Source organism: Microtus pennsylvanicus, chromosome 14, assembly GCF_037038515.1.
Source record: "Microtus pennsylvanicus isolate mMicPen1 chromosome 14, mMicPen1.hap1, whole genome shotgun sequence".
Taxonomy (NCBI): domain Eukaryota; kingdom Metazoa; phylum Chordata; class Mammalia; order Rodentia; family Cricetidae; genus Microtus; species Microtus pennsylvanicus.
The window spans coordinates 69,177,375-69,202,458 of record NC_134592.1 but is presented as its reverse complement, the minus strand read 5'-3'; the positions used below and the strand labels follow the sequence as shown (position 1 = coordinate 69,202,458).

The 25,084-nt window shown below is 36.0% G+C and overlaps 1 protein-coding gene across 17 annotated transcripts in view; it reads left to right on the top strand.

The window, feature by feature from the left end:
• Positions 1-25,084, top strand: part of Dgkb (diacylglycerol kinase beta) — a 593,434-nt gene that overhangs the window by 247,092 nt on the left and 321,258 nt on the right. For all 17 annotated transcript variants that reach the window (XM_075948560.1, XM_075948552.1, XM_075948548.1 and 14 more), the window contains 3 exons: positions 11,457-11,542; positions 13,261-13,350; positions 17,628-17,788. In XM_075948560.1, coding sequence (XP_075804675.1) covers positions 11,457-11,542; positions 13,261-13,350; positions 17,628-17,788 — 337 coding nt within the window. The remainder of the gene's footprint in view (positions 1-11,456; positions 11,543-13,260; positions 13,351-17,627; positions 17,789-25,084) is intronic.

The window sequence follows — 25,084 nt, the reverse complement described above, 5'->3', positions numbered from 1 at the left end:
ACATTTAATAAATGGTTCTAGCATAACTTGATATCCTCAACATGTAGAAGCATGAAAATAGATCCATTCTATCACAACTCACAAAAGTCAAATCCAAATGGATCAAAGACTTCAACATAAAATATAATATTCTTAAATAGGGAAATTCTTTTTCACTTTGCTCATAAATTGGTATATGGTTTATTTTTTGAGAAATATACTTTTTAGTTTTTTTGTTTTATATGCTAAGTCTAAATATAAGACAAATACTATTTTTTAAATATAACTTAACAGGCAATCTCTAGGTTCACATTATCAACTATCAGACATGTTTCTGTTAGTGAAATCTTAAAAGAAACATCCTCTTAACAACTTGGAATTTATGTAACAGATTCCACATATTTAGTTATTTTCTTAATTTAAAATACCATTTTATATAACAAACTTTCTATCATATTTTTATTTTAATCATCTCTGTTCAGTCAGAGCTCATGACCTCTTACATATGTCTCTCGCTACAGCATTATGCTAGAGAGTGCTATCACCTCACAAAATGCCTTGCAAAACTAACAAGTGTTTAACAAAATTCAACGAAACTCTGCTACAACTGTCCAAAAATGTGAAAGCCTGCTATTCCCTGATGCAAATCTGAAATATTCCCCACACTCCTTCATGGGAGTGACAATAATACATGATGCAGGTGGGGATGAAGCTCTTCCAAAATAAAATGCAGTGGTGTATTTCTGGTATTGTCCTGGGCACTGGAGAGGCTACATTTCATTTTCAATCTTAAAAGGCAACGTAAAGATCTATAGATTAATACAAGTAAAGAAACACAAAATAGACTAATGTCATGAAAGTCACCAACTTGATTTCCTCACACATGAGTTCTGTTACCTGAGGTCTCATAGTCTTCAGACACTATGTTATTCACTAAATGAATTAGGACCACAGAGATGTCAGAAATTCTGAACTTTTATTGTTTAGACAGTTAAACCATTGAAATAGCATTTATAATAGTATACATAATTGTTTATGAATCAGGATTTATCCAGGCTTCAAAGATCTAACAATGAATAAAATATTATAGCATGCATATTCACATGAGTAAATAATTAAACATTGATATCATTTACATGCATGTGTACATACATACACACACATGCCACAGGAACACATAAAAATAGAACTGCATTAGTTGCTTTCCTGTTCGTATGATAAAATACCGTGATCCAAGGCAAAGCCAGGAAAGTCATTTAAGACTGATTTTCGGGGAAGAGACTATTATTGTCCTGTAGGGAGCTAAGGAACATGAGACTGAGAGGTCACAGCTTCAATTGCAAAAAGAAAAAGAAAGGAAAAAAATACCAGAGCAAGGGAATAGGAATTGGAGTCAGAAGAGAATTTGTAATCAATTTTGGTGTAATGATCCAACCTTCTCTTGTTATTCTAAACATGGAGATCAGATGTTGTGGCACAAACCCGTGACCCCAGAGTTTGGAAGCCCTGAGAAGATTTTGGGTTGACACTAGTCTGTCCTGTAACATCAATACCATGTCAATCCGTGCTATATAGTCAGAATCTTGACTCCTAAAACTTAGGTAGGGTTCCTCTTTCTATAAACAAGAATGGATGTGAGTGTTCCAGTCAGCTGAATAGAGCAGGCTGGACTTCTACCCAAGAAGAACATTCAGAAAGGGAGAGTAAAACGTGTATCCACCCTTTCATATACACATATATGATTAGAGTATCACAGAGGTCTTTCTCTTTGGGTCATGAAATATGTACCCTTCTCTTGTCTAAATTCTTTTGCTCTCAATCTCTGTGTTTTATTTGCAGAAAACAAAACAAACACAAATTAAGTCCTAACTCATCACAAATCTTAATGGAGCATAGTCCAAAGCAAAAATGATCTAGATTTTTTATTTAAATCAATTACTTTGTCCTTAATATATATGTATATTTATAATTATTTAAGTTATCTTTAAAATAACTATTTCTAGGCTGGGGAGACGGCTCAGTAGGTACAGGGCTTGTGGCACAACCAATGGAGCCTGAGTTCAGGTTCCCTTTCCTAGAAAACCGGGGTCAGCGAAGGAAGATAGTGGATACCCGGAGCTCACTGAGCACCAAGTCTAGTCAATCATTAAATTACAGTTTTAAGGATGAGAGACTATATCAAGAAATAAAGTCTAAGTGTGTGGGTGCACCCTTCACGGTCCTGAGTTCCTTGCTCGTGCTCTCTCTCCATCTGCTCCTGATTTGGACCTTGAGATTTCAGTCCGGTGCTCCAATGTGGGTCTCTGTCTCTGTCTCCTTTCATCGCCTGATGAAGGTTAATATTCAGGAGGGTGCCTAAATGTTTTTCTTTGGGTTCTCTATCGGGAACTCACCAAGGCCAGCTGTCCCGGGTCTGAAAAAACATGGGATAAAACCGGACTCGCTGAACATAGCAGACAATGAGGACTACTGAGAACTCAAGAACAATGGCAATGGTTTTTTTTTTTTTTTCGAGACAGGGTTTCTCTGTAGCTTTTGGTTCCTGTCCTGGAACTAGCTCTTGTAGACCAGGCTGGCCTCAAACTCACAGAGATCCACCTGCCTCTGCCTCCCGAGTGCTGGGATTAAAGGCTTGCACCACCACCGCCCAGCGGCAATGGGTTTTTGATCCTACTGCACGTACTGGCTTTGTGGGAGCATAGGCAGTTTGGATGCTCACCTTACTAGACCTGGATGGAGGTGGGTGGTCCTTGGACTTTCCACAGGGCAGGGAACCCTGATTGCTCTTTGGGCTGACAAGGGAGGGGGACTTGATAGGGGGAGGAGGTGGGAAATGGGAGGCGGTGGCGGGGAGGAGGCAGAAATCTTTAATAAATAAATAAATTTAAAAAAAAAGAAATAAAGAAAGTCTATGAGCCTGGAGTGAAGGCTTAAATATTAAGTACTGAGTGCCCTTTTAGAAAGCAAAGGTTTATTCCCACCAATCCCATGAGTATGCACAAATGTCTGTAACTCTATTTCTGTCCTTCAAGGGCACTAGGCATGCATGTGGTGTGCATACAAACATAAAAACCAAGCAGTGATATATGTAAAATAATAGTAAGAGTTTTTTAAGAGGACATACATTGCAGAGCGATGGAAAACTAGTGTCTGGCCTCCATTGCACATGTAAACTTCTACACCTGTACACACACAACAAATAACTATGCCAAAAGTACACGCATACACAGAGGAACACACATGTGAATATTTCCCAGCTAGTATAAAATTTTATGTTAACAAAAGTTGTTTCTGAAGGTACTTTATTATCTTAGTGATCTTATAAATAGTTTTATATAGGATAAAATGTTTTAACTAAACATTACTTTTTGTGAATCATTGAAAATGACTTGAAGGAAATTTTGTACCTCTTTAATAACATTTTCTAAAACTTATGCCCACTTGTCCAGAAGACACTTTTAGATAATGTATTATTTATTGGCTACTAATTTCTTGTACCTTTTATAATACTGTGAAGACAATATATGATGAGATAGCATCAATGGTTTTCAGGAATTAACACTCCCATGTGGTTTCTCACTTTGTCTTTTATTCTGCTCTCTGTCTCTTTCCTTCCACACCTAAAACTCACATTTTCATAAGCAGTTTTCCAAGATGTCAAGGGATAATAAACTTAATGTTTCATTTCTTTATGTTTTACTAAACTATCTTTGCAATGATTTTTTTTTTAATTTTGGTAATGGCATTAATTGTATTCTAAGATCATAAAATGAGCTCAAATTATTATGTGCAGTTGTCCTCTTTGTCCTGATGGAGTGGACCCCCAAGTTTGTTGAAAATGTTTATATTTTCTAGCAACCAAATTATCAAATTAAAGTGAGGATATTTTGATAAGAAAGCATTCTTATGATGAACTTTCTTCTTAGCTGGACCTACTGGGGAGGTTTTCAGAGGCTTCCAAGTCCTGTATTTGAAGCTGCTCTTTACAAGTTCTAAATGGAAATAGCTAAGTGAAAATTCCTTCTTCTGTAACAGCACTATGTTGCGCAAGTTGTAGAATGAAACCCTAGGAGACTTAAATGCTTCTTACTCCCATTTTGAAAGGACACTGAAGTTTCAGTAACATTATCAGTGAGTGTATGTTGTTTGTAGACATCACTTTGATGTAAGAAAACAAGGGGAAGGCTATGGAGAACTGACATTTTAATTTAGTATGTCATCTGATGTCTGTGCTTAGAGTACTTCAGGCTTAAGCAGGAACCTCATCACAAATGCACGTTTATCCTAGGCTACATAGTGAGTTTAAGTCCAGTCTAAGCTAGAGCGAGATCTTATCTAAAAAATCAATTGTTGTGCACTATCAATACAGTGGCAACACAAGAATAATCACAAACTGGGAATCCTCCCTGAATTACAAGGCAGCTATGAAGTCATACAATATTGTGATTTTGAAAAAAAATATGAAGATGAATACATGCAACTGTGAAAATGAATTGAGCATAATAATAAGACAGGAGCACGCTGTTTATGATGTGAAATTCTAGAGTCAGAAGTGATAACTTTTGAGACATTCTCCTGAAGTTACTCTTTGTGATGAAGAGAAAGAGGAAAAATGACAGCTGATGACATGATAATGCCATTTGTGAGCTTTAGTCTCATAGTTATTCACTGCAAGGAACACAAACATAGGTAATAAAATAAGTATTAGTGCTGTCAAAATATTTACATCCCTCTTAGTATAAATAATCTCTAATACATACACTGCCTAATAGCATACGCTTGTTTGTTCTGTATTTTCAGTATGGTTCATGAACATATGGTGCACACACCAATCTCTATGTTCTCTGATTAATAAATTTTCACCATAGAATCAAAATGAATACATGAATTTTCTTAATAAATCTCATTATCACACACTTCTAAAATTATAGTGTATGGACTGGAAACATTTTTCTTTATTAAAACATTTCTCATGTGTGTTTTTAAAATACTGCATCAATTCCGTCTCAAAATTAAAAGGAATGTGAGCTTATTAGAGAAAGTGTGACCATCTCACCAACGCTTTATTCTTGAGTCCAGAATACTTACAAGATTTGTCTTCCCAACTGTGTTTTAAATGTACATTGTCATGCTGTTAACTATAGGAAGATTGTTGTACAGCAGAAGTCTAGAATGTATTCCTGTTGAATAACTGGAACTATACAACTTGCTCAAGGGTGCCTGTTGAACATTTACAGTGGAGCTACTGAGCTCAATTATTAGCATAAGATTGCTTTCAAATCTAACAATTGTAGATAAAGTCTCCAGGGAAACCAGTAATGCTGTGGACTACATTGGAAATTCAATAATAATTAATATTCATAATCTATTTGAAGTTTAACTTTAAAATATGCACTAAATAACCTGTACAGGCCAAGATAATTTCCTTCTAAAGTAATTATACCCATTGATCTTCTAGATAAAATAATTTCAACTGATAGATGGAAAGTGTAGCATACACTACTAAACTTTCCACAGAGGCATCCTTCTAAAATCTTCTCATTCCCTCATCCATTAATTCCTGGAAAGAAAAACAGGAAGCGGGCATTCTTGACTGTTGTCCTGGGTTAGAAGAAGTATTGTGAGACTTTGAATTTTGGCTCTTGATAAATTTATTGAATTGATGCAATGCCATGGCTGCACCTTCTAGTATAATTGCTATGGGCATAGTTTCCTAATGTCCACTGGTTCCTGTTTTCAACTGTAGGCAGAACTATTCTGCCCAAATTGAGCCTGAACTTTGAGTTCTAGAAAATTGTCTTTGTGGATTTATTCTTTGCTTCAACATCATAGGCAAAAAGTTGGAGAAATACAGAAGTATTCTTGGCCTAAAAATACAGAGAGAAAGAGAGGGAGAAACACACACACACACACACTCACACTCAGAGAGAGAGAGAGAGAGAGAGAGAGAGAGAGAGAGAGAGAGAGAGAGAGAGAGAGAGGAGGGAGAGAAAGAGAATGCCTATTGATAGTATAATGTATGATCTTTTAAATTATTTGCTTATATGTAAAAAGCACAGGAGAGCAGGAGATGACAATTCTATTTTAATGGGAAGCAGCAGGAATTTGACACTAAGAATGACTACAGGATTTTCCTAGTCTCCTGTTCCTATGGAAAAGCACATGGATTGAGTGGATTAGGAAATTGAGTTAAAAGGTCAAATTTTCAGTCCATTCAGTAACCCATTTATGTAAGCTAAGCCAACCTGAAAGTTGCTTGGAATTGATGTTCGGGGTAGACACTGCTAAAGAGCCAATGATAAGAATTTTAAAAAAGAACACGCCTGAATTACAGATGAAGCAGCACCCTGGAACAGAAGGACAGTGGTGAATTCCCATGGGCAGGCATCAATTTAGTCTGTCATGTGACGACCACTCCTGCTGGCATGCTTTGAAAGCTCAAGGGGGGTAAAAGGAATGGAGGGGAGAGCAAAGAAAGTGAGATCTTCATTGTGAGAGTCACTCTGGGGTTAGGGAGAAGCCTGGTACTAGGGAAATTCCCAGGAATCTGCGAGGATGGCCCCAGCTAAGACTCCTAGCAATAGTGGAGAGGGTGCCCGCATATGCCGCTACCATCATAGAGCATTCATCCAGTAACCGATGGAAACAGATGCAGAGAACCACATCCAAGCATCAGGTCGAGTTTGGGAATCCAATCGAAAGAGTTGGAGGATGGGATATATGAGCAAGGCAGGTCAATATCATGATGGAAAAATCTACAGAGACAATTGAACCAAGCTCATGAAAAGTCATGAACTCTAAACTGACATCTGTGGAGTCTCCATGGGACCGAACTAGGCCCTCCATATGTGGGAGGCAGTGGTGAAGCTTGGACTATGTGAGAGGCCCCTGCCAGCAGGACCAGGATCTATCACTTGTATGTGAGCTAGCTTATTGGATGGTGGGATGTCATTCTTATCCTTGATCCAGGGGGAGAGGCTTGTACCTGCCCCAACTTAATGTGCCAGACGTTGATGACTACTCACCTTTTGGGAGGAGCTGATGCGGGGGAAAGGGTGTGGAGGATTGTGTTTAGAATGTAAAATGAAATTTAAAAAAAATACATGTGATTAATAGAAACAAAAGAAAGCTTCCTTAGCTTCCAGTGCCAATGTGTTCAGATATATAGAGGGGGACCATAATCTGCCACAGAATTGTAACCAGAAAAACCTAAGTTAGGAAGAATTACAAGTAAACATTTTCAATAATATTCCTTATATTTAATAATGCTTCAATAATTATTAAGGGAATTTATGCATTATTTAGAACCTTCTATTTAAAAGGAATCACCAGAAATTGCTTTTATCCAAATGTCACCAGACTTAAGAAACTTACAAAATAATATACATTTTTCAAAAGTGTTGGAAATCATAGTGTATTCTAAGACTTCTATTTTATTTAGCAACATAAATATGGCAATTTTTTTTAATTGAAAGGAGAAGAAAAATAAGGCACATTATGACCCTGAGTGCTGTTATGTTACTTAGCAAACCAAATCTTATTTTCTATAAACTTATAAGTACTCAGTTACCAGTAGGATGAAGGGAAGGATTGCAAGAATGTTTTCATAAAGCAGGCATATATGAACATTTTCATACTAATAATTTAAACTAAAGAAATCATATCAGCGTCTCCAAAGAGTACCTTATTCATAGTAAAAATACCATTGCAGAAGTAGACACTCATTTTATTGACCTCCTGTACTGTGCTGATCAGAAAAGAAATAGAGAAAGGAATTTTGTGTAACAAATATCATTTGAATGGATATATACTAGACTTGTTCTATTTAAGACAAAGAACAAAATAAGATTAGTCTGTATAAGTACTCATATTTGGCTAATATTAGAATTCTAGCAAGGAAAATGAAACAGAGAAGTGGACCTATTATAAAAGTGAAACCAATAATGCTATTTTAATTACTATGTAGCACAACTATATGCACAAAATGTACATAAAATATAGACAAAAATAGTAATATGACTTTTTATAAACAATATATAATGGGAAAATTGTTTCCCAGGAAGAAGTAACATTAGTATCAGTAAAAATAATTTTAAATATTCTCAAAATGTAAATAAAATATCTGAACAGATATAAAATATATTTAATATTATATTAAAAATATATATTTTATTGAATAATACTAACAAATTAGCATATCCAATATCTTATATTCAAATATGAGGGATTTTATCATACTTATAATTGATTAGTTTTATATCTTTAATATTGATTTAGGTTTATTTCTTATTATTTTTAAAGTTTACTTTAAAAACATATATTCAAAGCAAAGAATTCAAGGGAAAATTCTTTACGTCCTTTGGCTTATACACATCCTAGAAAGTAAAAGTGATTGAGAGAGAACTGTGCTGATGCAAAGATGGACAAATCCAAGTAAGGGCAGAAGAGAATGCATGGTTCTCATGCTTTCAAATCCTGTTAAAATTCCCTTTGTCTGAGTGGTTACTCAGTTATTTAATAAATGTAGAAATGAATAAAAATAAATTGAAAATTTTGCTAGACTAAAGCAAAGGTAGGCAGCAGATAAAGTGAAAGAGAAACTATATGTGAATTCTTTTTATTGCAAATAGAAGATCTTCATTTACACAAGTCTTAGTTATTCACCAAGAGATTTATAAATTTGAATACATTGTAGTTGAACTCATTTTCATTTAAATCCATATCAGTGGATATTGGAGTAAAAAGAATGTTCAATTCTTAAATTATTTCTGCAAAATACAAACTAAATGATTAAAATGAAGACAAATTAAGAAATTTTAACAAGAATCAAATGAATAGAAATTAATCAAAAATTTTCTTTATAAAGATTGAAAAGAACCAAAATATTGGAGAGGATGAACTAAGTGGACTACATTTGTTTGAACACTTGTTTGCTGTCTTTCAGAATGAGTCAATTGCATTGTATTGGAGTGTCTCAATTATAATACTCTCCAAGCAAACACTGCTTATAATAGTAGGAAGCAAATACAAAAAAAATCTTTATAACTGCATAGATCTACCAGCCAAGTGTCTCTGAAATGAATTTGAAAGGCATATTCCCATAATTGGAATTTTACATATCAATGGAAATAGCAAAGAAACAGTTATGCATAGAAAGGTTTAGGGAAACATCATTGATGAAAAGTTAGTACCAGTGCCAGGGGGAATTGCAGAGTGGTGAATAAAGCGTACATGCTCAGATTCACCTGTGTGAGAGAGGAAGAACATTACATGGGAAGAAACAGAAGAACACAAGGGTTGTCAAGGATGTTCTGTAAAGGGGAGATTGGCACATAGGTACTCACCACATTGTGCACAGTGCAGGTATCACAAGTGGAGAAGGAGTGGAGGAAAATATTTGCCACATATTCAAGAGAGGGAAAATATACACAATATAATATCCAAAGAACCGAAAGATACATCCGTGTTAAATATCTATGGATTTTATTACCAGATGGTGGGCTCAGTTAAATTGTATGTATTTTCTCATATAATGTTTCTATAGCTTTGAAAATATCTTCAAATGAATTTCATTTAAGTGTCAATTATCACTCATAATATGGAAATGTTTGTTAAATAACATTAACACTCAGTTGAAGTAATTCTCAAGGTTTGGATAGTACTGTTCATGGGAAAGGCCACACGTTACCAAGATACCTATGGGAATGCTCAACTGTGCTAAAGAGACATTACATTACACACAAAATCAAACCGGTGTTTAAACTCTCGAGAGCCATGTTGCAATATTCAAATGTTTGTACTATTCAAGGGTTTCAAGGAATTGGACACTCTCCACTCTGGGAGTCATTAAGAGCAATAAAGCAAATGTAGCAGAACATTGTACTCTAAAACAGCCTTCATACACATGCAAATTTTCATACATATGCGACTCAAATGGTAACTAGAATAGTAATTTTTATAATAGTGAACAAGCCCGGCTCTGAAAATTTATGTTACTGAAGACTGAGCTCAGCACCTCACACATTCCAAGGAAGTAATTTTCTCACTGAGTCACTTCTCCAGCCTGTAATAATGAAATGCCATACACAGTTTAAAGGTCAGAAAAGCAAATTATTTAATGCTGGAATCCATTTGTTCCTGTGACAACCAGTGTAATGCACGATTTCATACTGAATCTATAAAGGATATTCATAAATAACAAAATCCACGAAGAATCCTATAAATCTGCAGGTGGTAGAAATACAGACAGATCTCTCTGTAATGTTTTAAGCTAAGAAATTTTTCTTACGTGTGTATATAGTACAGTCTCATGGATGTTTAATATGGGTAGTGATGGCTCAGTGGATGAAGAGAAGTCGATGAAGTAATTTAAGAGTACCTGCTGCTCTACGAGGGACCAGACTTTGGTTCCCATCATCCACATCACCCTTTCCACACTGTGTCTAACTGGGTTCCAACCTATTTTAGCATTCTCCGCCATTCACACAAGTAGCAACGCCCCCACTTCTCCTTCACCCCTCCTCCCTTTCTTCCTCAGTCTCTCTCTCATTTTCTCATACATAAAATATTAAAGCGAATAAAATATATAGGATGCATAATGAAGCTTTATAGATGGCTGTTTGTATATGAATACCCAACGTAGAGAAAAATGACGTGGGTGATTCCGTACCAATTGTACTCAACGCTGATACATAGGGCAACGGGAAAGAGGGTGCACCAGCTTCTCCTCTGCTTCCACGTTTCATTTGCTGGAAAATAGCAAGGAGGATTTTAAGGTGGGATACATTGCCTGCCTTCTGACTGTCCTCCCCGCAGGTGTGGTAATGACTGCACCGCATGTAGTGCGAACAGGAGCCGCGGGTATTTAGCACAGCTGACCCAGCAATTAAGCTTGATCACCCCTGGGTAGTAAATCTGTTGACCAGGTCAGAGACAAGGTGAATCAAGTTTGGCTCCTCTATTGGCAGACTGCAAGTGCTAAGGAAATTCTGAAAGCTAACATTTAACTGCAGGCTGACCAATGTCTCCCAGTAATTGAGAAAGAAAAGTGGGAACATGTTAGAGTGACTGACACGGTAATCATAACTAAATAAATTTTCAAAAGACAATGGCTGATTGACAAAACTTATGAAAGATATTGTATTGCATATACTATTCTGGATTATGTGTGTTTCGATTACATCTGCGAGGATGTCCTTATGAATGTTATAATTTAGTATCATATTTTTTTAATTCGGGTTTTTATAAATAAATTACATTTCCTATAGAACCTTGAATAAATAAATTTAAACAAATTTTAAAGACAAGATCTGGAATATGTATTCACAAAATGATATTCGATAGATATGTGAGATAGCAATATTTACATTTTTTTGTAAGTTAAAAATGTAAGTTATTTGAAAAAAGCCGAGAATATTAAAAATACATAAGGAAGTATTGAAATGTAAATAATATGCCATAAAATACTTATTTTTCAGGTTGCACTTTTTCCGGGATGTCCCTGACTTCAGAGTGTTAGCGTGCGGTGGAGACGGGACAGTGGGCTGGATTTTGGATTGCATAGGTAATGAAGTCCTATGTTTAATGCGCTTGGGTGAGACTAGTAACCTTACCTTCTGTTCGTCTTCTGTCACCTCTTAGTCTATCTTTCTATCAAGTATCAAGCATCATGATGAATGAATTCTGAAAATTCTTTCAGTTTTCTTTTCAGATGTGTCCCTTTTTGGAACACATTCATAGTTTGAAATATATAATGTGTTGATATTCTAAAGTTGATACATTTCAAGCAAATATTTTCTTTAAATTCTTTTAGTCTCTGAGTTCAGTATTTTTTATTATCTACAGGTCATTTCCAAATCAATATTAATTCAAAGAAAGTTTGTTCTCTACAAATACACATTTTTTTTTTCTTTTAAAGAAGTGAAAATCAGAACATTCTGTCTTGTTAATCACTGAAAAACATCTCAAACTGAAAGCGTCCTGGTGGGAGTGCCAGTCACTAGTCTCAGCCTGGAGGAATCCCTCCTATCCCCCAGCTGCCTGTGTGCAGATAATCCAAGAAAGAACATGTCATCATCAACACTTTCCTTACAAATCTAGCAATTTAATCTACTAATGTTGCTTGAAAATGCACAGTAAAAATTCTGGTATTGGAATTCTAATGAAAGACAGAAAGTATTTGTAAATGATTCCTATGTAAAAGCTAGAATTTGATAATTATAAAAATTATTCAGCAAAGGTATAAGTGGTTATACACTAGTAAGGGTTTTAAAAATGAAAACACTGGGAGTTTTGGCTCATTGTATACCCCAAATTCAGTGGTATTGCACTGTGTTTTATCTGCAAGTCATCTCGCCAATTGATCCATATACATACCCACACACTGACTTCATGAACTTAGGAGGGAAAGGGAAAGAAAATAAAAATTCTTGAGAGGCAAATATATTTGTCATGGTTCAAATAAAAGCACGTGGAATTTTGGTGACAGATCTAAACTGCTTGGAACCTAAAATACTATTAAATGTAAAGTTAAATCTAAATAAACTTTAAGCGAACAAGCCTGAGGTTCTCAGGTCATCCAGCAGTAATGCTCTATTCATTTGCTTTGAAATATTGAAATACTATGGATAGAAACAATTGATCAACATTACTCAAAATAATTTATTTTTTTTAGAATTTACTATTCTCATCCAGGCGGTGGTGGCACACGCCTTTAATCCCAGCACTCGGGAGGCAGAGGCAGGCGGATCTCTGTGAGTTCGAGGCCAGCCTGGTCTACAGAGCTAGTTCCAGGACAGGCTCAAAAAAAAAAAAAAAAACACAGAGAAACCCTGTCTCGAAAAAACAAAAACAAAACAGAATTACTATTCTCAATTAAAATAGAGTGTCACTAGAGTTGATGGTGCAGGAAATTTATAGGTTCCAAGCAGTATAGATCCCATGGTGACATGTGTTCCTAAGCTTCATGTACCTGTTTCATGTACACACACACACACACACAATTTTGAGTTAAGTCAGGATATTTAAACAGTTTTCCTCCTATGAGGTCTATGAAGAATCTCTGTTACTTTATAAATTATATATATATACACACACACATACATACATATCCGGTTACCACACAACTACATAGACATTGTCAGTTGTAATTGTATTTGTAAAAATTAACCTGTTTCTATTTGCAAGTGCTTTGTCAAATTATTTATTCAATGTAAGTTCGTTTCCTAATTACTGTTGTTCAATTTGATTTAAAATTGTTTTTCTCCTTGTCCTATTCCACAGAAAAAGCCAATGTAGTCAAGCACCCTCCAGTTGCTATTCTGCCTCTTGGGACTGGCAATGACCTAGCAAGATGCCTCCGCTGGGGTGGAGGTAAGACAGCTGGAAAATAACTCATCTGAAAGTAGGAGACTGCCTTTACTGCATAATGGTGACCATGTGATTGTAGTCAATAAATGAGGTGTCTTTGCTTCCTAAAGCATTTTAAACAATAATAAAGAGTTTGGAAGGACAAAATGAGCTGGAGAGTTTAGATTGGGTGATGGCTCTAATTAAATATAAATTACAGATTTGGTCTTCAAAGGACAAGTTCTTCAGCATCTCTGACTTGGGTTTTTCTTGCTTAGAAAATAAGATACAAGAAACAAACTCTAAATCAATATTCAGACTTTTAATTCGCTATTATTATCTTCTAGTGCAGAAACTAGGTAGAAGTTCTTACATCCTAATGTGAAGGATGATCAAGGAGTGTGAGTGGACAACGCACAAAGAGATCAATTTCTAGACTGACTTTATTACCAATATGATAAAACAACTCCTTTCTCAGAAATGAATACCCTAAGCCCTGTTATTTTAGACTTACATTGTGGTAACCCTTGGGTTCTATACTTGACAAGAGGAAGGAAAAATCATAGAAATTCTACTCATATAAAATCATGTGTTACACTTAAGACTTTCTAAAACAAGTGAAATGATTCCAATAAAGAAAAACCCTCTCGATCAGAGAGGAAACTAATGGAATCATAGTGACAACATCTCATAAAACTGGGTGTGGACTTCATAAGCAGAGGGGACAAAATTTAGTGTTCAAGGAATGAAAAGTAGTAAGGAGCCCTTTTTTAAGTATGGAACTGACAGTGGGATAGAGAATCAAGCAAAGTGCAAATGGAGGCAACATTTCAGCAATGAGTCAGAAATACTTTGATGAGACATTATAATCATCTATAGATTACTAGTTAATCCCTGAATGTACAAAATAAGAAATAATTAAATTACAAATATTTTATTTATTTTTATTCTTCACATCTGTTAAATTCAGACCGAAGTTTTCCAAATTTCCACTACTCCCAGTCTTCTCCTTCCTGCCCTCTCCCTTAGATCCACTCCTTCTTACATTTTCTTAGAAAAAAAAAAGCAGGGTAGGCCTGCCAGGTATATGAACCAAATATGGCATAACAAATTACAATAAGGCTAGGCAGAAGCCTTGATATTGTTAGTGGACAAGGCAACCCAGTAGGAGGAAAAGATGAACAAGCGAAGGTAAAAGCATCAGTGATACCTCCCACACCCACTCTTTGGGGTCACACAAGAACACCAAAATAGTCAACCATAATGTCTATGCAGAGGACCTAGCTCAGGCAGGCCAATACAGGGTCTGTGATGCCTCTTCGGTCTCATTGAGTCTCAATGGGCCTTCCTTGGTTGATTCTGTAGGGCATGTTCTTATGGTGTCCTCTACCCCTCTGGTTCCTAGGATCCTTCCTCTCCATCTTCTACAGCTTCTCTGAGACTTCACCTAGTATTTGGATGTTGGTCTCTCTGGACAGTTGCTGGACAAAGTCTTTCTGATGACAGTTGATCTATGAGTATAGCACAGTATCATTAGAGATCGTGTCATTGACTTTTCTTCCATTTTTACTTGGTTCTACCCTGGGTCTTGGCTGTGCAGCTTCTGGTTCGTGGCTCACCACATAGTTTCAGGTGTGGGTTAGAAAAGCTTTTCAGTTTCATGAGGTCACATTTATTGATTATTGCTCTTAGTACCTGTGCTATCAGGTACTGATCAGGAAGTTGTTGTCTGAGCTTATGCTGTGATTTTTCTCCTTCTATTCCTATCCTTGTTAGGTTTGTTCTTTCATAGTGTCCCAGATTTTCTGGATATTTTGTGTCAGGACTATTTTAGATTTAGCATTTTATTTGGCCATTTCTTCTATCATGTCTTCAACACCTGAGATTCTCTCTTCCATCTTTTGTATTCTGGTGGTGATGTATGCATCTGTAGCTGTTTTCACTTTCCTAGATTTTGCATTTCCAGTTGGCTTCTGTAAGAAATGTGGGAAAATTCTAAATATTTTCTAAATATTTTTTTAATCTAAACATACTATGAGAAGTTTGAAAGAGTCTCCAAAGAAAGAAACCCATGGGAGCTTGTTAAAAATAGGTGGTTGACCCTACCCTCAATGTGCGGAATAAAAATCTCTTGGGCTGGGACTCTAGCAGACATCCGTCATTTGAAAAAGAAAGAAAAAAAATTACCTAAGCAACTGTGATTTACAACAAAGTTGAGAACTTTTGTTCCATATATACACATTCAACTTTGTATTTGTTGCATACACAGAATTGGAAGCTAAGTAAAATACATAGCATATATTGTATTTGGAATCTTCAAAAGGGTGTTATAGTAAAATGATATTAGTATTCAGTTAATGACCATGGCGCTATAAGATAAAGACATAATCATTACAAGATGCTCATGTCCACTGATTTTCAGATATGTGTATTGATTGGAGAGAGGGAACTATGAGTGTGTCTTATTGTGGTCTTTTGGTATACGTATTTGATCTTTTCAAATGTTTGGGCTTTGAAAATTTAGTACATTATTTTCTTGTTTTCACATTATCAAGTGAATTAAATCTCAAATTGAATAAAGAATTCCATATTCACACAGGTTAGATTCATACAAAACTACATAAATACTCTTGGTGCATGAAATGAGGGTTACATTGTGTGTCAAAGATCAGATTAAAGATGAATTCTCAAAGTACTTACTGTGTTCTGGCTCAGGAGAGGGGAAATAAATAAGTGATTCTTATCCTTTTAGAGAGTAAATCTTTGTTAAGTAACATCAGCTATAAATCTGTGAAAAATGATATAGATTCAGCAAAGCTCAGAGCTATGGAAGAGTGAATTATGAAGACTACCATTAGCCAGATGGTCTACAAGGCCCTCCTAAGGCTGTCACATTTCACAAGGTGCTAAACTGTGAAGAAGGAAGCATAGTTTCTTATTGCAATGGCTAAAGGAAGCCTGGTGGGATTGCCATGGTTCTTATTGCTTAGGTGGTGATTATTAGATTTGGAGAGTTGGGGCCACAGTGTTTATCGATGTCCCCTATACCAGCAGAGTATCTAGATGTACAATTTCAGCCTTAAAGTTACTGTGCTTGCCAGAAAACTGGAAAGGCTTCTAGGAGAATCATGGCAAAAACATTCCTAAGCAGCATCACCAGGGAAATGGAACCAACTATTGGTTAGGATTTATTTACAAAGGAAAAAAAACAAATTTATTTATTTACAGCATGTGCAAGCAGAACTGTTTCTCATCAGATGTGTAACACTGAGCACATTGGTCAAGCACTGTGAGGTTAAGAAACATGTACACTAATCTCCCCCATGTACTCCTCAGTCCTCACTGCATACTGTGCACTTATAGGTACATTGAAAAGACTATAATATTGAATCAACACAGGGTATCTATATTAACTATCTATAGCTCGTCCATTAAAGCATGGACTTGGCAATTTGGCAAGGGAGGCCTTCAGTATTAAAGATAAACATTTATTGCAGTGTACTTATTCTAAGAGAAGGGCAGTTTTGAACATGGGTTAAAGTTTAGACAAGATGTCCAAGTAATGCCTTATGTTGGGAGGTGGCTGCCAAAATAAGTGTTCTCATCTAGAAAGCATAGGAGCACTACGAGTAGACAAATTATGAAATAGATTGAAGTATGCCCGAATGTGCAGCTTATTTTCTTTGCCACTAGAAGGAAAGGTGAAGATAAGAGACAGATGGAAAATCTGATGTTGCAACTAGGTCCACAATTTCATCGGTAAGGTGGAAGTTGGTATTATATGTAAAGTATGCTTATAGAATATAGAATTGAAAATGGATTACATTTTAATGCATTGGTACACAAGTGTGACGGATGTGTGGTAGAAACATTGTTCAGCATTTGGGTAAACTGAGAATTTATATTACAAGAAACGAATATTTGTTGGAAGCCAAAACTAATCATGAAATGTTGGTGTAATTATCAGACTAAGTTCAATTCTTTTTTTTTTTTTTTTTTGGTTTTTCGAGACAGGGTTTCTCTGTGGTTTTGGAGCCTGTCCTGGAACTAGCTCTTGTAGACCAGGCTGGCCTCGAACTCACAGAGATCCGCCTGCCCCTGCCTCCCAAGTGCTGGGATTAAAGGCGTGCGCCACCACCGCCCGGCTCTAAGTTCAATTCTTAATGTACACTAAAATTAGCAGTAAAATGCATTATTTGACTTCAGAATAATTTATATAATTAAGCAATGATAATTAACCGTACATGTGTAACTCCCTTCAGATGGTTTAGGTTTTATCTCATTGTAACACTTTTTATTAGGCTATGAAGGTGAGAATCTGATGAAAATCCTAAAGGACATTGAGATCAGCACAGAAATAATGCTGGACAGGTGGAAGTTTGAAGTCATACCCAATGACAAGGATGAGAAAGGAGACCCTGTGCCTTACAGCATCATCAACAACTACTTCTCCATTGGCGTGGTAAGATTGCCCAACAAACCCTACTTTTTATACCTGTCTTTAATACTCAATGAAATTCCTTAATCTATGAAAATTTACTGATCATAAAAAAATTATGTTAGCATTTTTTTTTTTAGGAAATACCTTTTTCCTCTTCTTTCAGAATTTACTTACCTATGTGCTAGATTTTTCTGGCTGCATGTATATCTATGTACCATATATGTACCTGGTCACATGGAGCCAGAAGAGGGTATGGAACCTTGGGATGAACTGGAGTTACAGATAGAGCAACCATGAGGTGATGTGAAATGAATGCGTGTCCTCTAGAAGAGCATCCAGTGCTCTTAATTGCTGAGTCAGTTTCCTCTTCAGAAAAGAATAGGTCACCAAGAAAGTGGAACCAGACAAGACAAAACAAGATACAATAAGACAAGGTGAAAGCTGTTTATTCAACCAATTAGATCTTTTAGGCAGGCAAAATAGCACTGCTTCACAGAGTTACAGAAATGACACATGAAAGAATGCAGAGCATCTTTGCATCATTAAGCAAATACTCCACAGTGTTAACAAATGTAACACATATTAAAATAATATTTCATGACATTAGGCAGTAGAAATAAGAGATAAAGAAAAGAAAAAGAAATTAAAGATGTTCACTTCAAAATTAAGGTCCATTAGACTCAAACACTATACCAGAGTTCTCTAAATAGTTTCTGTCACGTTGGTATCCCTGAATCCAACAGATGCTGAAGCCTAGCACACCCATGTACTGGGTTTTGGTATTGTGTTAGTTTAGCAGATGCACTTATTGAAGTAATTGTTCCCACATGGACTCAGTACACATGAATATCCTAAGGATTAAGGCCTGACCTGCAGCATATCTATGCATTCAAAAGCTGAAAATGTCTGTGGATCTTATAGAGGGAAACAAACTGAACTGGGACTTGTGTTTTCTGACTCTCTGGTCACACTTAGCCACCATCTGAATAAAGTCTATGATTTTCCTTACAATTTGAAAACCTTTTAAAAAACTATTGAGAAATTTACATTCTTCGGGCAAATAACTGTTGTTTTTGGTTTTAGTTCATTTGTTTGGGGAGTATCTGTGAAAGATTTATTAAAAATTAGTCACAGTTGGCCATAAAGAACATCAATTGCATAAAAAAGTAGAAATCTTAAAATAAAATTATCTGCAATAATTCACCCAACTCAAAAATACATAAAAGGTGAACAATGAGGGCTGATGAGAAGCCAAGGACAATGGCACGGGGTTTTGATCCTACTTAATGTGCTGCCTTTGTGGGAGCCTGGCCAGTCTGGATGTTCACCTTCCTAGATATGGATGGAGGGGGGAGGACCTAGGACTTACCACAGGGCAGGGAACCCTGACTGCTCTTTGGACTGGAGAGGGAGGGGGAGAGGAGTGGGAGGAGGAGGAGAAGGGTGGGAGGAGGGGGAGAAGGGTGGGAGGAGGGGGAGAAGAGTGGGAGGAGGGGGAGGGAAATGGGAGGCTGGGAGGAGGCGGAAACTTGTTTTTTTTTCCTTTTCTCAATAAAAAAAAAGTACATAAAAGGTGATTTACAGTGGCCAACACATCTAACATTTGAAAATTTTACAACACATTTTTAGATAATTCTTGGAAATTAAAATGAAATTAAGAAGGCAACTGGAAATAAACATAGTAAAACTAAAGATAATATTCTTATGTACTTTAAAATTTCATTTTCTATCATATGATAGGGTATCTCTTGGGCATATTCCCAAGAGTGGTATTGCTGGGTCCAGGGGTAGGTTGATCCCGAATTTCCTGAGAAACTGTCACACTGATTTCCAAAGTGGTTGCACAAGTTTGCATTCCCACTAGCAATGGATGAGGGTACCCCTTCCTCCACAAGCTCACCAGCAAAGGCTATCATTGGTGTTTTTGATTCTAGCCATTCTGACAGGTGTAAGATGATATCTCAAAGTTGTTTTGATTTGCATTTCCCTGATTGCTAAGGAGGTAGAGCATGATCTTAAGTATCTTTTGGCCATTTGAACTTCTTCTGTTGAGAATTCTCTGTTCACCTCAGTGCCCCATTTTTTAATTGGGTTAATTAGCAGGACTTTTCACAGGGCAGGGAACCCTGACTGCTCTTCAGACTGGAGAGGGAGGGAGGGAGGAGTGGGGGGAGGGGGAGGGAAATGGGAGGCTGGGAGGAGGCAGGAATTTCTTCTTTTTTTTCTTTCAATTAAAAAAAACAATCAAAATCCAAAAAAATAATAAAATTTTCTAAAAATTACTAAAAAGAAAATAAAAAAACTTGGTATTAATTCTTAGATAAAATGATAGCATGGAATAGATGACAATTGATAGCATAGTTATTATAATATTTACCCAAATTACAGAAATTTTACAGAGAAGTATAAACATATTATTCATAGATGTTGTGCATATTTATTAATTATATGTGTAAATGAATTCAATAATTAAATAGCTAAAGGTTCTTATGGATAATTATATATATATATATATTTGTGTGCATGCATGTGCATGTATTATATTATATATATAATGTTATATACACATATATGCATATGTATGTATGTATAATCCACACATATGTGTATCAAGAATCTCTTTTGCATTCTTCTGGGTCCCCCTGGACCATTTTCTCTTGTTCACCTGCAGCTGCTTAAAAAATAACTACTCAGAGGCTAGTATATTAAATATAATTGTTTGTTCAATGACTCAGGCAATTACTGGCCAGCTTTCTCTTATAAACTAACCCATTTCTATTGAGCTGTGTATCACTACATAGTCGTAGCCTTGACTCTGTTCTGGGTCTTTTTCTTTAGGCTGCTGCTGGAATCTCACTTCTTGTGTTTTCTTGACCCTGCCTAATCTCTCTCTCTATATCTCTGTTCAGATTTCCTTACTGGATTTACTCTGCTAAACCATTGGTCAAAACAGTTTTACTCATTAAGCAGCCAAAACAGCACATATACAGAAGAACATCCTACCACACATAAGCATTGCTTGGTCCATTTAATGTTGCTTGTTTGTATATGCTTTTTAGGCTCTTGGTTTTGGATAACTGATTAGGAATTACAATCTTTCTGACCTCTTTGGAAATGCTCCCTGAGACTTAGTTATTGTGCATTGTGTTTGTACATATGTGTGTAAAGAAAAAATATATATTTATTTATTTAAAAAGAGTTGCAAAGAGGCAAGAAAGTTCGAGCACAGTTAACAATGAAATTAAAATGACACACAAAACTTAGGGTCCTTCTTCACATGATTAATGAAATATGTGAACTACTGGCTAAGACTGTTTTTAGGAGAGAGAGAGATAGACGTGGGGAGAGGAGGAGAGAGAGGGAGGAGAAATATGCTATTGTAGACATTTAAGTGATTTTAAATGTGTCAGCTGTGTTTTCAAGTCAGTCTGAGAAATGGAACATTTTCCATGACCATGTAAAGAGCTGATATTTGCTGGGAAGGGAGGGAGTGTTCCTGTGCCCATCCTCAAGTTAAAGGCAGAATCAACAGGATTTGTTCAGATGCAGCTGCATAGCAAATTTCAGCACTCAATGTTTGTCTCTCAGTGGATCTGAGATGACTGCACCATTTCTCATGTCTAAGACGATTCTGGTTATTTTTTTTTTTTTTGAGACAGGGTTTCGCTGTGGCTTTGGAGCCTGTCCTGGAACTAGCTCTGTAGACCAGGCTGGTCTCAAACTCACAGAGATCTGCCTGCCTCTGCCTCCCGAGTGCTGGGATTAAAGGTGTGCGCCACCATCGCCCGGCGATTCTGGTGGATTCTATGTCTGCTTGTCTGTTATCAAGTTTTTAAGAACCATTAATCTCCATATATAGCTGAAGATAACTCTGTGCATGTGTGTGTGTCTACTAGAGCTGGGGAAAGTTCAACATGCTCTAAAGCTGGGAACAATTAAACTTACTTTTCCTTTGAGTATAAATCTGGCTGGAGAGACAGCTAAGGGGTTAAGATTATTTGCTCTTTTAGAGGTCTTGAGTTCAATTTCCAGCAACCACATTGTGGCTCACAACCATCCATAATGTGATCTGGTGCCCTCTTCTGGCCTGCAGCTATACATGCAGGCAGAACACTGTACACAAAATAAATGAATGAATCTTTTTTTAAAATAATCCTCAAAATTTTAAGATATTTAAGAGTTATAGTTAGGAAGAGTTGCTGGTTTATATTCCAAAGCTAGCAAAACTCATCATCCTAAATATAGCTACCCTTAAAGAATATTTGCCTATAGATGCAAATGGCAAAGTTACAAATAAATAAATCAACAGAGCTAGTATTCCTAGGCCCTGGGATCGAGTCCCCAGCCCTGCAGAGGAAAAGCAACAGAGAACACAGCATGACTGATGTTTTTTTTCATTGCCGAGATGAACCAGAACCATCACAGTTCTTTAAAGAGAAGCAAGTGCTGGTAGCTCTTATCACTAAAAAATTCCATTGTTACTATTATCTTCATTTAGGGATTGTAGCACTGTTACAACTAAAATAAAAAAGAAGAAAATGATTCTTCTATCATTTTGAGTCCACTGTTAGAAGCAAATTAATTTAGTCTCAAGAAATTTAAATACTGTATATGCATCTATATATAAAATGTTTGTTGTTATTTTAAGGTTACGTACAGTTACAGCAAAAGTATATTAACTAAAAATAAGTCCAGAAACTAAAGTAAGTTAAACTCCTGAATAGAAACTTTTATTTAGAAGTAATAACCATATATTAATCATGTATTATATATAATAAATAAATAAAAAGATAGTGTGCATGGATGAGGAAAACAGTGTAAAGTTATAAAATAAGGCCTTAATGTCATTTTATGGAAAGATTTAATATTACACAAAATTCAGTGTTGCAGCAAAATTAATTTACACATTTTGATAATTGCTGCTGAGAATTGTAATGGGATTAGTGGTCCTATTAATAAACTGTAGTTTGTAATTGGATGAATGCCATTGTACTTTTCTGTAATAATGTACCTACAATGGTCAATGTTCTTGCCATATGCTAAATATTGCTAAGAAACTATAGCTAATATACTATGATAAAAATAAATAGAACTGAGTAGAAAGTGAAACTAAACAGGGGACCAAGAAATGCATAGACAATATGCTGTTTAGCATATGCTGAATTTCCAGATCCCTGGATAAGATTGAAGGAAGCAATAACTGATGGGGTAGTGCTACTTATTCATTTGAAGAAAAAATTATAATTCATCTTCCTGGTCATGTCTGATATGCATCATGGATATAGGTGTTATTTATGTAGGAAAAAATTGCCTCAGGAAGGAGAAAATCTCAACGTTTAAAGGGGAAATATTTTACATTTTTCATAATTTTTCTCATTTGAAGGCGCATGTTAGTACCACTTATAAGTAAATGCCACAAAAATACTTCTAGATATTAATAAACATAAGATTAATAAACTAAGTTTACAGCATTTTATAATCAAAACATGAGAGGTCCTGGAGAGATGGCTCTTTGGTTAAGGGCACATTTTGCTCTTGCAGAGGACTGGGTTGGGTTTCCACTCCCAGCTCCTGTACTGTGACTCACAACCGTCTCTAACTCCAGGTCCAGGTATTTGTCACCCTCCTCAGATCTCCATGCACGTACATGGTGCAATACATACATGCAGTTAAAATATACATACTCATAAAATAAAGTAAATAAATCTTTTTAAGATGCACCCCCCAATATGAGAATCTAATAGCAGATTTCATGACATGTACGTGAAATCCCAGTACTCAGGGCAGTGATTTGCGTGACAGTAAGTTCTGTTCATGTTGCAAGGCTGACACAAAATATAAAAGCAAAGTGATAACTAGATAAAGGACCTAATGCAATGGTTCTCAGCCCCTTCGAAAGTCCAACAGTCCTTTAACATTTATCGTATATCAGGTATCTTGCATATCAGATATTTATATTATTATCCATAGTATCAAAATTATTGTTATGAAGTAGGAGCAAAAATAAGTTTTTGGTTCAGGATCACCACAACATGAGGAAGTGTATTAAAGAGTCACAGCGTAAGGAGGTTGAGAGCTATTGATCTAATGGAAATATAGGAAAAAACAAAAAATGGAAAATAGTCAAAAAGAACAGAGGAAAAGAGTTTTCATGAACAACGAAATGTAGTGTTATGCAATGCATTACCATATTGTGAAAATTACAAAGGTTACCATATACTATTTCTGAGATTAAAGATTGAAAATGGGCACCTTTTTCTTTTTTTTCCTCCTTCTTCTTCTTCTTCTTCTTCTTCTTCTTCTTCTTCTTCTTCTTCTTCTTCTTCTTCTTCTTCTTCTTCTTCTTCTTCTTCCTCTTCCTCTTCCTCCTCCTCCTCCTCCTCCTCCTCCTCCTCCTCCTCCTCCTCCTCCTCCTCCTCCTCCTCTTCCTCCTCCTTCTTCTTCTTTTGGTTTTTTGAGACAGGGTTTCTCTGTAGCTTTGGAGCCTATCCTGGAACTAGCTCTTGTAGATCACGCTGGCATCAAACTCACAGAGCCTATTTCTGCCTCTGGAGTGCTCAGATTAAAGGCTTATGCCACCACTGACCAGCTAAAAGTGGGCAGCTTTATATTGTGTGATAAGCCTATAAATTTAAAAAGGTTGGAAAATAATTTGATGGTATATATTAAATATTAAAAGCATGAATATTTTGTAAGCCATTATATTCTCATTTGTCAAAATCTAAACCACAAGAGAAAAATAACAAAAACTGAGGGTGCAAATTTTATTGGACATCATTGAGAGGAAATGAAATGTTTCTAATTCCAAAAGCCATATCACTATATCGCATTTATTTCTCTTTAAATGAGAAAAGCAACTTGTCCATGAGTAAAAACTCCTACTCCTGCCAAAGCAAACAGAAGAGGCCATCATAGAAACTACTTGAAGGTCATAATAAGGATTAAATGATTGAAGTGTGCCTAAAGCTACTACTAAAATGGGAGCAATGAGAACAGTGGCAATCAAATTTCTAAGGCTTTATAAAGCTGTATCTCTAATATCATGCTTTAAAAGCCCTAAAATGTAATAAGATGTTAACAAAGATATCACCCAGCACATGGAAATATAGAGATAAATTAACATTTATTTCTTACAGTTAATGTGATTTAGAACTGTGGTGAGACCATAGATGACTTTCTTACTGTCACGCTATTAATCGAATATACTTTAAAGCACACAAGCAAACACCACAATACTTAATTCTCAATGCAATACTAACTTTTAACCTTATCTGCGTCCTTGCCTGCTGTTAACATGAGATACGATGCTGTCTTAGT